The sequence below is a fragment of the Gadus chalcogrammus genome, chromosome 17, assembly GCF_026213295.1.
Source record: "Gadus chalcogrammus isolate NIFS_2021 chromosome 17, NIFS_Gcha_1.0, whole genome shotgun sequence".
NCBI classification, from domain to species: Eukaryota; Metazoa; Chordata; class Actinopteri; order Gadiformes; family Gadidae; genus Gadus; species Gadus chalcogrammus.
This window is the reverse complement of record NC_079428.1, coordinates 7467631-7479310: the sequence shown is the minus strand read 5'-3', so window position 1 is coordinate 7479310 and position 11680 is coordinate 7467631. Positions and strand designations below refer to the sequence as shown.

Below are 11680 nucleotides of genomic sequence, written 5' to 3'. Positions count from 1 at the left end.
TTGTACGAATTATTATTACCTGAGTCATATTTGTCCACATTGTGATGTCTTATCTAATTCTACTCCCCTAACGCTGTGATTCACTCCATTATCACCATCTGCCTAAGTCTAAGTCAAAATCGATTAGACTATTTACGCTAAATACAAGATGAACCTTCAAACATGACTTTTATGACAATTATGACAACTATGCTATGAGGCTGACAAAAATGATATCAAGAAATGGGGCCAAAATATATTCCTTAAGCTACATGTATCAGTGTAAACACACGGCTGGTACTTCCTGTCCTTATCCTCTTCCTGTGGCCCCCAGGCGTCCTCCTCCGAGGCCCTGGGCCGCTGGCTGGGGGTCCTGCTGGCCGAGACGGGCTCCACCACTGACCCGGCGGCACTCCACTACGACTACATCGACGTGGAGACCACCGCCAACGTCATCCAGCTGGCCAAGCAGTCCTTCTGGTGAGCCCCCCCTCACACGACGGACCCCGTTACGTCATGAGAGACAGACCACACAGCCCCCCCAGAGCTGTTACTGAGACACAGTTCAGGTCCATTTAAAGACATGTGGGGGCATGGCCTACATGGATGAGGACACACATGTAGATTAGTACTTTATTGAAATTCGATGTAGAGTACAGTAATGGGGAAATATTAAACAAGGAGCAGTATTAACGATGGTAATATAAGCATGTTATTCTAGACACATTTTTCATTGGTGATTGATCTTTCGTTAACTTGGTTTTTAAAACTGTTTGTACGAATGTATAAAGAACTTGTTTTCTTAAGGTGGTTAAAATAAATACCAGTCATCTTGTCAAGGGGTGAAAAATTTTTGGAAGCAGAATTTCCTTTATGCCTTCAATATTGCGACATGAGACGTTCTGTCTTGTCCCCTCCCAGTTTCACCAGTAAGCGTGCTGTGTCTCCCAACCCCTACCTGGACAACCCGGTCAATGGTGGCTACTCACGTCCCAGTGGTGTGGCCCTGCATTACGACGACGTTCCCATCAACGGCATGGTAAGACACACTACAAACGCTCTCACCTAACTGGCTCGTTTTTCGTTCTATCCCGCTTTTCCTTTTTCCCGCTCTTTACTTCCGACATTCCCAAACTCGTAATATCGCAAATAACCTCCTCTTACCCAACTTTCTCTATGAACTTACCGATGCTGCTCTGATTTTCCACTCTACACTTGTCTGTATTGCTCTTCTTTCCTCCTTTATCCTTCTCCTTTTGCCCACACTATGCTTGCTTTAAAACAAATGAGGAACCTGAGGCGCAGTACTCCAGTCCTGCCACCAGGGGGAAGGTAGCCCAGACATCGGACACACTCTACGAGAACACAGAGCTCTACGAGAACACAGAGCTCTACGAGAACACAGAGCTCTACGAGAACACAGAGCTCTACGAGAACATGCCCTCTCCCGCGCTGGCCGCCCGCTTCCCCGCTAAACCCTCCTCCGCCTCTTCCTCCACTAAAAAACCCAAACCTCCTGCAGCTAAAGTGACCTCTAAGTTCCTTTCTGCGGATGCTAAGTCAAAAGACACCGCCCAGGTGAGTAACCTTAACTAACGCCTGCATTCCTTCACACTTTGCCATCAGTGCCTTTATTAACCATCACGTTCTCCATCTTGTTCCTTTATCTTTGTTCTTTCGCTGTAATTAATTTATTGTTTATTTCTTTTCTTTTTTCATTATTAATAAAGATGACTTGTCTCCCAGGTATTCTGTGGTCTATGATTCAGATGCAGCATTCATTTAAATATGCACATTGGACATTGTTTATGTGGAATAATATAGACGGTGTCAAAACATGGAGGAGAAACAAATCATTGGGTTATGTTTTTCTTTAAGAAAACCATAAAAACACAATTCGGGTTGGGCTGTTCGCGCCTCGTTTCCTGTTCTTTATGCTCATATATTTTGTCACCGTTGGAAACCATTTTTCTTTTTATAGAACACGATGTTGACCACCCAGAAGTTTGAATATCCTCCCCGGCGTCTCCCCAGTCTCCTTAGCCCCAGCTGTGCGGTAATAACGCTGGTGGCTCCGTCGTCCAGGGCCAGCTGTGGGGTATTTGGGGGAAAGAGATCCAATAAATTAGTTTACTCCCACCCACATTGTTCTGCGTGCGGCCAGGTTGGAATTGTGTTTGCGTTATTTAGGGTTCCCGTGCGTTTTATATATCATGTGCACACATGTCAAGGTGTGTGCGCGTTTAGTGCTGCATAGCCTGTAGATAGTTTGCAGCATGTGTGTGTCATGGGGTGGCCATGTTCCCGACCACATATACCCCCATCCCCCAACAAAAATACTTATAACACCCCCTCAAATGCAGTCCCCAGGCCCCTCCCCCCTAGATGCCACACAGGCACACATAGATCGCATACACACACTCAGAGACACACACACACACACGCACTGGTCTTTGAAGTGTGTGTGCGTGTGGGTGTGTGCGTTGGTGCCTGGAGGGTGTTAACATCATATCCCTGAACCGCAGCAAAGAGTTTAAGTGGAGGAGTAGAGTTAATGCACCAAGGTGTGAACAAGTGTGTGTGTGTAGGAGTGTGCAAGAGGTTGTGTGATCCATATTGTTTGGTTAGAACAGCCTGGATTATGAGGCGAGGTTATAAAAGCACAACAGGCCATGGGGCCACCCTGACAGCCAAGTGCAGTCTAGGGATTGTTTAGGCTGCTTCTGACGAGGCAGAAACCCCTTCCTCCTCCACGTCGACACGCTACTCTGTGTGTCATGCGCAGGGAAGTACAGCTGAAATACTTGATATTATTGACGTTTTGAGGAGTATGAATTAGTTTGAGTGAGAATTTGAGAGTTAAACCCATTCTGTATTCATTCTGACATCATGTATAGTATGCTAACACTGAATTTGGCTATGATGACTTGACTCCTCCCCCTGCGCTCCGCCCTCAGCTGAAGGGGAAGAAGGGGGCGGCGACCAATGGGACAGCGTCAAAGCAGAAGGCGGAGCCAAAGAACGCGCCCAAGAAGAACGGAACCAACGGCGTTAATGGAACCAACGGCACGGCCTCCATCAAGCGCAACAACTCCAGTAAGCTAACGCCACCCCCCAGTTAGATAACCCCACCCTCCAGTAGGCTAACCCCACCCTCCAATAAGATAACCCCACCCTCCAGTAAGATAACCCCACCCTCCAGTAGGCTAACCCCACCCTCCAGTAAGATAACCTCACCCTCCAGTAAGATAACCCCACCCTCCAGTAAGATAACCCCACCCTCCAGTAAGATAACCACACCCTCCAGTAAGATAACCCCACCATGCAGTAAGCTAACCCCTCCCTCCATTAAGATTACCCCACCCTCCAGTAAGATAACCCCTCCCTCCATTAAGATAACCCCACCCTCCAGTAAGATAACCCCACCTTCCAGTAAGCTAACCCCTCCCTCAATTAAGATAACCCAACCCTCCAGTAAGCTAACCCCTCCCTCCATTAAGATAACCCAACCCTCCAGTAAGCTAACCCCACCCTCCAGTAAGCTAACACCACCCTCCCATGCGTGTTGGGTGGAGTTCAACGGAGGTCAACGATTTTTAGACCGTTCATTGTACAAATCGTTTTATAATTATACTCTTTTCGTGCAGTTCACCAAATCGCATGGGCTGGTAGTTTAATGAGCAACTAAACAAGTTTTCATCCAGTGGCTTGAAAGAAAAAGTCGTAAGCATCAAGGCCTTTGAACTAAAAGTCGCCTCAATCGCATCGCACAAATGTTTGAATCCAAGCAGTCTTACGTAACGCCACCGTTTCAATGTTAAGTAACGCCACATTGCAACGGAGCTAATCCTTCCTCCTTTCTGCTTCAGCCAGTAGTTTCCATGGAGACCACAGAGCCAGACAGTGAGTCTGGCTCACCCCCACCCCGGCCCCCCCCCCCCGCCTCTGGACTACTTTCTAGGAAAATAAAAGTGAAGAAAAATTCAAAGCCACAAAATATTTCGAATATGGAGTCGCGTCTAAATTACAGTTGGTTTGGTGAAGGAAAAGTGGACTTGGGGTTTAATAACTTCTATTAGCCATGCGTCGTTGAAAGGAAGAAAAAAAGGCCCATACCCCAAAGTTAAGGCGTGCGTAAATAGCGGAGTTAGCAAAAGGAAGAGATTGTATAAATGTGAATATTTTGACGGAGGGGCCCAGAGAATGTGGTTGGGGGGCTAATTGCGGTGGCATTGGTTTTTCAGTTTGGTTTCTTCGGCTGTAATGTGCGCGCAAGGACTATTAAAACCGCTGGTGTAGGCTGTCATCCTCCTCTCTAAATACCTTGAGGGACTGAGGGGGAAATGCCAAGACGGGGGTTGGAGATGGTGTTGGCTTTGAATCCAGGCCATGCCCTCAACGCTTTTTCCACTGTCGGTCTCAGACTAAAAGGTCTGTTAAAAGTTTGATATGGATTGAGTGAATGTTCAAAAAACGCTTTTTAAGATAAGAAATACAGATGTGAAGCGAGTCTCTTTCTGTTTATTGATGCTGACGCCCAGCCAATGGTAGAGGAGGTGTGTTAACCATGTGATCTCCAGTTCCAAAAGCACTTTCCATGATGCCGTCTTGGTACTTTCTGAACAAAAAATATTTAATAATAATAATGATGACACAGTAGCACACAACCAAGCAGCCAGTTGTTCAAAAATGTGTTGTGTGAAGACAGACCCATAAGAGGCATTAATGACAGTAGAAAAACCAAAAAGATGGCGGCTCACAATGTGCATCATTACATCATGTCTTCCTAACCGCTGCCCCCCCGGTAGGCGTGGACCAGTACAAGTACGGGAAGAACCGCGTGGAGGCGGACGCCAAGCGGCTGCAGGCCAAGGACGACGAGCTGGCCCGCAGGAAGCAGGAGATCCGCAACCGGCTCACCCAGCTCAAGAAGGAACGCCGCGACCTCCGGAGCGCCGTGGAGGCCGCTGCCGGTGAGGAGGCCGCCGGGACCAGGGTGGAGGGGGGGGGGGGGGGTGGGGGAAGGCGATAGGACGGGGTTGGTCTAGACTAGAGGTAGGTGGCATGGAGGTTCTGGGTTCAGTCCACCTAGGCGCCCGCCCCCGAGCAAGACCACCGCTACTAAACGCTGCCTGCTCTTTAAGGACACCGCAAGGGGCTCAGGTTAGAAGCGTCTGCTTGAGGACTAAACGATGACTAATATGACCCACATTAAATACATTATACCAAAAATAAGGGCCAAGGTATGTGTGTATAATTATTAGTTAAAAATGTTCTACATTTCTTTGATCGGCCATTGGTTAGCACAAGTCAATACTTGATCCAGAATACTGGATCCGATCCAAAGTGACATTAACAAGACTAAGACGATGTCGTTCTCCCCAGACGTCTCATTTGGGGACGTCTGCAAAAATATAAACATGGAATGATACACGGCCACTTCTTGTCTGACTCCTGGTTTGATCCCCCCCCCCCCCCCCCCCCCCCCCCGAAGGCAAGCGGACCCTGGCCTCGCTGACGGAGCGCCTGAAGAAGGTGGAGGACGAGTGCAAGCAGAAGGAGGAGGAGCGCGTCACCCTGGAGCTGGAGATGACCGAGGTGCAGGAGAGCCTGAAGAAGGCCCTGAGCGGAGGGGTCACGCTGGGCCTCACCATCGAGCCCAAGTCCGGCAGCTCCACTCCTCAGGTACCCCCCCTGCCCCCCTCACCTCCACCCATGACCTGCCCCGTACATGGTCAACGGTCTCCCCTCCACGCTACTCAAGTTATTTTAGCGGATGCTTTTGATCTAGATCCACATTCAGATACATTAAGTAGCAGGGAGGGCATCTTGCGCCTGAGGGTAGGCCGCACACACTTGGAGTTCAACAGCCTGGCCACGACTACACCGCACACATACAAATGACACCGCAAGAGCGAGAGCAGATATTAGTTTTTTTAGAATTCCCATCAGCCTCGGCGGCCATTTGCATTCATTATGGCACATGCTTCTGGTGGATTACATACAGATTGAGAGGGCCAACCAAAAGACTAGATTGTTTCCCTATTAGGTAGGTATTTCTGCAAGGTGAGCGTTTATTTACTTGTGTGTATGTGTGTGGTGTGTTCCCCTCCAGTCCCCAGTGGCGGTGCGGCGGACCCTGGAGTCGTCCCCGTTCTCCAGCTGTGACACCAGCGACACCGAGTCCCTGTGCCTGCCCGTCAACAGCGCCTCGCTGCTTCGCAGGCACCCGGCCGGCCAGAAGGTCCCCCCCGTCAGGGGCCACGTCCTCAGGAAGGCCAAGGTACGAGGGGGGGCCCCGCTCGAAGATACAATCATAATATTACCCCTTCAGTCAGTTTACAACAGGAAAGGCTTTGATGGCAAAATGACTCATTGAGGCTACGACCAGACTTGCTCGCTATGCATTTGACAACGAAACCGAAACCAAAAATCTACTTTTTTGATTTTAATTGAAGGAATGAGGATATTCTCTTATTTTATTACTCATTCTATATACTGTATGGTTCCTTTGGTTTTAGAACAGTGCTCTGTGTATTAAAGGGGTGATATCGTGCCACCAGGTGTGAGTGTGATTAACCATTACAACCCGTTTGGAAATCTGCTGTTCCCTGTGTTTTAGTGACATCCCTAGTGGGCGTGTCCACTTAGATGTACGATGGATAGATCAGCAACATTTGAAACAGTCTACTGGGTAGGCTGGTTGATCTATCCAGCATACGCCCACTATTGATGTCAATAGGGCACATGGAAAAACTGATTTTCAAACTTGTAATGGCTAATCATACTCACACCTGGTGGCACCCCTTTAATATTTTGGTACTTTTATATTGTTTTTAGAATCCTGCACTATCGAACCAAAACGTTGTCCCTCTATTTTGTTTCTACAGGAATGGGAGATGAAGACAGGCACATAAGATTTCATACTTCTGGTGTTTTACTTTATTTTTGTGTATATATTTATTTAAAAAGACCTTCCAAGCAGTCCGAAGACACACAAGCATAGCAGACCAAGCAGGAGAATAAGTATCGTAACTGAAACCAAGCGAGTTCTCCAAGCATACCATTAGATATTTTAGCGTTGAGCATGCTTAGTTAGTGTACTTAGTCGGGTACAACTATGTTGTTACAACTGTACCTGTTTTTCATTCCAAAAGTGTATTTGCTTTTTCATTTTTTTGATTCCACCTAATCCAGTTTCAGATTCACACTTTGGGTTTAAAAGCTCTTAAAGGTCAGACGTATTTATTTGTAAATGTTTGAAGAAAATACTAGCTTCCCATGCTTTATTTATGTCAATATATTTAATGTAATTTTCTTTTTGATGAATGAAAGCCCTCCACTGACTTTCTTGTATTTTATTATTTTACAGTGACAGCAGTCAAATTTCCATTATACATCCTTTATTCTTTGCATTTTTTTAAACTACTTTTTTGTCAGTGACATGACGACGTCTGCCGTTGGTGCTATTCAATTGATATCTTGAGATGGGACATTTCAACTCAAAAAGCCCCAAGTGTATATTTAAGCGTTTTTTTATTAAGGATGCAGTTATTAGTATTAAGGACACTATTGGGACATTATCTAAGATAATTCATAACAGGAACTAATTATCATGCTTCTGGTGATCATTTAAATGTGTTTGATTACAACTGCACAAAGCAAATGTTAGCCGGACGCTACTATCGTGTTTAGTTAGCCACTTTGGTAGGTCAAAGTTAGAAAAAAACAAGAATGTGCTTTTTCAAGGGCCACCCTGAAAACTACAATGCCAAACACTGTTCATGCCATTTCTGTTCCTGATTGGTTAATAAAGCGGTGCTAGGTGATTGGTTAATGATGCTGCCAATTCTTCAAAGGAAAACAAACCGTTAGAGCTTGTCCCCGCCCACTATCAACATTTAAAAAACGCTTTCTCCTGAACCTTTCACAGTAATGGGCGGTGCTTATCGCTGTTCAGGCCTCCTCTCTCTTGCCCAAGCCCCTCCCACTCACTCACGTCAATCCGATTCAGGGGGGTCAGAATGTTTGATTGACGTTATCCCCAAGCTATCAATGACAGGAAATGCCCGCAATTGCATTGCAATATAGAGGCAAATTTCAGACAATATTTACATTGTATCCTACGTTTTCCAAAATGTTCTGCGTATATGTCGAGATTCTGACTAGGGTCAATCCATAACACCCACTACATCACTTTTAATCTAAAATATGTTGTGCTAGGGTTTAGTTGTCCTTTCAACATCCCTTAAATATGGCAGTGTGGGGTCTGATTGGGTACTCGGGACCACACCCACATTTCTATAAATACCCGTTAGGGAGATGGGGTTTGTTGTTTCTCTTCTGTATATATTATCTATCCTGTACTCTCCACCTGGTGCATTTTTTAAAGTCTGCAAACTTTAACGCAGTCTGCATGTCGGCATGAAAATGAGGATCTTTTAAAAAAAAAATCTTCCCTTGGCTTCACATTGCTTGTCTGAGAACAGTTATTGTGAACACATTGTAAATACCTTTGCTGGATAAGAAGGGGGTGTGGCTATTAGGATTGGGGCGGGGTTTGAGGGTTTGAGTTTGAGTTTGCACCTTAAGATCTTTTGTACTCCGCTGTTTGACTTTTGACAGTTGCCGCCTCGGTGACAAATAAACGTGTACATACATAAACATATTGTAATAAACATATTGACAAACATTGCTCTCTGGACTGCTTATTGCCAGCGATCTGAAAACAATATTTCTTTGTCGTGGTTCTCCAAACTCCAGAGTGTCACATTCAGTGGCGACTGGTCATTAGGGGCAAGTGGGGCTCGGCCCCACCTACTCTCACAAGAAAAAAAGAAAAGAAAATGAAAATGTATAAAAATAAATATATAAAAAATATAATATATATTTCTATATATATATACATATATATATATAAAAATAATCTCCCCAGAAATTACTATAAAATAATAAGTTCAGCGCTTTTATTTAATTTTTAGTCGACCCTGGCTTGCTTCTTCCGGCTGAGTTCGTCTGGAGGGGCAAGAGGTGCTCTAGCCCCACCAGCCCAATGCAATGTGAATTGGACTTGAAACTTTGAAATGCGCATGCTCAGAGTGTTTCTCTGTTGAAGTGGACGGAGATTATTTTACTTCCTGGCGGGGCTAACCACCGGGACCACCATGGACATATATGGTTCGTTCCACTACAGCGTCATTTCGTTTTTCACAGTTCATTGGCTGTAGGGTGAGGCACGTGATGAGTCATACCTCGAGTGACCTCCTACCTCACCTCAAGTGACGCGCTCAAGAAGTCCGGTAGCGAAGAAGAAAAGTTGCCCTGTGCCCACTACCTCCGTCCGTTGACTGATCCCCATTGACTTTGAATGGGGAGGGACGCGCAATGCATTGTGGATCCGTCCGTTCCGTTGGAGCCTTCGGCTCCGTCAAGAAGTTGACAATTGTTCAACTTTTTCGGCAGCGACGGATCCGTCATCCAATCAGATCACGTATGCAAATGTAAGCACTGTGACGCGACTCGGGCTGTGACGATACTGGAAAGCGGGAAATCGGGTAATCTTGCCTCGCAACAAGCAGAGATGAGGAAAAATGCTAAGTTATTCACAGGGCGCGGAGGGAGTATGTTCCGATCGCACATGATACACGTGTGGGAGTTCCTGGTGCCATCAATCCTCAGGGTGGTCAATGAGGACGTCATATCTGAGGACTTGGTGTTTCCGATAGCGGCTGTGATCGTAGATATGGTGGTGGCGTACCGAGTATCTATGAATGCACAGCTATCGGATCCAGTCAAGGAAGTGACAGTTCGTGCGGCCGAGTATTTCCTTACCAATGAATTCTTCACAGATGCTTCCGCACACGGAACCGAGGAGGAAGAAATCACCTTCTTCAACAAGGTGTTGACATGGTGCCTTCAGCGCAAGCCGTCGGATAGAAGGACAATCTAACTTCAATAACGCAAACGCCAACTTTCTCTGTGCCATCGCGAAGCGGGGTACGGCCACCTCCCAATGGTGCAACAAGCGGACCCGAGGATTCGTGTCCGCATCTGGGGATGACTCGATCCGGCTGGACAAGGGGATAATCTCGAAGATGTGGAGCGTCTTTTCGACCATGGGGGTTCAGGATTGGGGAGCCTTCATAAGGTTCCTCACGAATGCCATGGTTGAGATGGGTCTCAAAGAATGTTCGCAAATCATGCATCAGGCAGCGAACAGCGGGCACACCTCATGTGTCCTGATTCAACTGGCGTTGATGGGGCGTCCAGACTTCAATTGGTCCCAGATCATTCATGGCACACATTTCTGGGGTATGAGACCCACTGACAAAGAATTCAGAGATCATAACGGAGAATGGTATACAGAGCAGATGGATGCCCAGGGAGAAGGAATGACGCCAGACCAGCACGAGGAGCTAGCGAAGAGAATCAGAGCGGAAGCTTTGCGGCTCATTGCAGAACAACTCAAGAGCGGGATCCAAGCAAGCAGCGGACTTCTGGCTGCTCTGATGGGTGAGCTGACCGTATGGCGAGCAGCCATGCAATCGCTGATGGATGACCCTCTCTTTGAAGCACCCCATCAAAAACTGAAAATAAATAAATAAATAAAAATATCCGTGCTCCAAAGAACGAAATGTAAACCAATGCATTCTGAATGGGAGTGTTTCTCAGATTTTTCCATGCTACACAGAACGAAATGTAAACCCATGCAAATAAAGACTCTCTGTAGACTCAGGTTCGAGTCCCCCTGCAGGCACGGCTAATAAGAATGTTGAGCTTTCAGACACCATGTAGGTTCAGGTGCCCTGCTCAGAACCAGGGTTCAAGGGGTACCGTAATTTCAGAATCATGTGAATGGTAAAGTCAAGTATAACCTCCAAACCAGCTCAGGTAAGCGTCTTGGTGGTGCAGCGGTCAGGGCTGTTGGTTAATGCTCTGTAGACTCAGGTTCGAGTCCCCGCACACGCAGCCACCAGAGGTACATTAATGGATACATCATATTTCTCTATCATGTGAATGGTAAAGTCAAGTATAACCTCCAAACCAGCTCTGGAAAGCGTCTTGGTGGTGCAGCGGTCAGGGCTGATGGTTAACGGTTAGTTAATGCTCTGTAGACTAAGGTTCGAGTCCCCGCTCACACAGCCACCAGAATTACCTTGGTGGCTGTGAAGTCAAGTATGACCTTTGGAAAAGGTAAGCCACCAAGGTACCTTGGTGGCTGTAAAGTCAACTATGACCACCACCAAGGCGTCTTGGTGGTGAAGCGCACCGGGCTGTCGGTTAACGCTCTGTTGACTCAGGTTAGAGTGCACGCATGGCTAATAAGAATGTTGAGCATTCAGACACTATGAGACACACACACGGCCACCAGAGGTACGTTAATGGATACATCTTATTTCTCAATCATGTGAATGGTAAAGTCAAGTATAACCTCCAAACACGTACTGGTAAGCGTCTTGGTGGTGCAGCGGTCAGGGCTGATGGTTAACGGTTAGTTAACGCTCTGTAGACTCAGGTTTGAGTCCCCGCATGCACGCACGGCTAATAAGAATGTTGAGCATTCAGACACTATGGTTCAGGTTCCTGGATCCGAACCGGGGTTCAAGAGGTACAGTAATGGATGCATCTTATTTCTCTATCATGTGAATGGTAAAGTCAAGTATAACCTCCAAACAAGTTTTGGTAAGCGTCTTGGTGGTGT

At 46.6% G+C, this 11680-nt stretch overlaps 1 protein-coding gene across 1 annotated transcript in view; it reads left to right on the top strand.

Annotated features, from left to right (window-relative positions):
• LOC130370453 (actin filament-associated protein 1-like) overlaps positions 1-11393 on the top strand; it is a 13486-nt gene extending 2093 nt beyond the window's left edge. Inside the window, exons 4-10 of the mRNA XM_056576207.1 lie at positions 314-459; positions 901-1018; positions 2937-3075; positions 4788-4952; positions 5474-5664; positions 6095-6262; positions 6870-11393. Of these exons, the coding sequence (XP_056432182.1) occupies positions 314-459; positions 901-1018; positions 2937-3075; positions 4788-4952; positions 5474-5664; positions 6095-6262; positions 6870-6896 (954 nt within the window). The 3' untranslated portion in view covers positions 6897-11393. The remainder of the gene's footprint in view (positions 1-313; positions 460-900; positions 1019-2936; positions 3076-4787; positions 4953-5473; positions 5665-6094; positions 6263-6869) is intronic.
• The last annotated feature ends 287 nt before the right edge of the window (positions 11394-11680 follow it).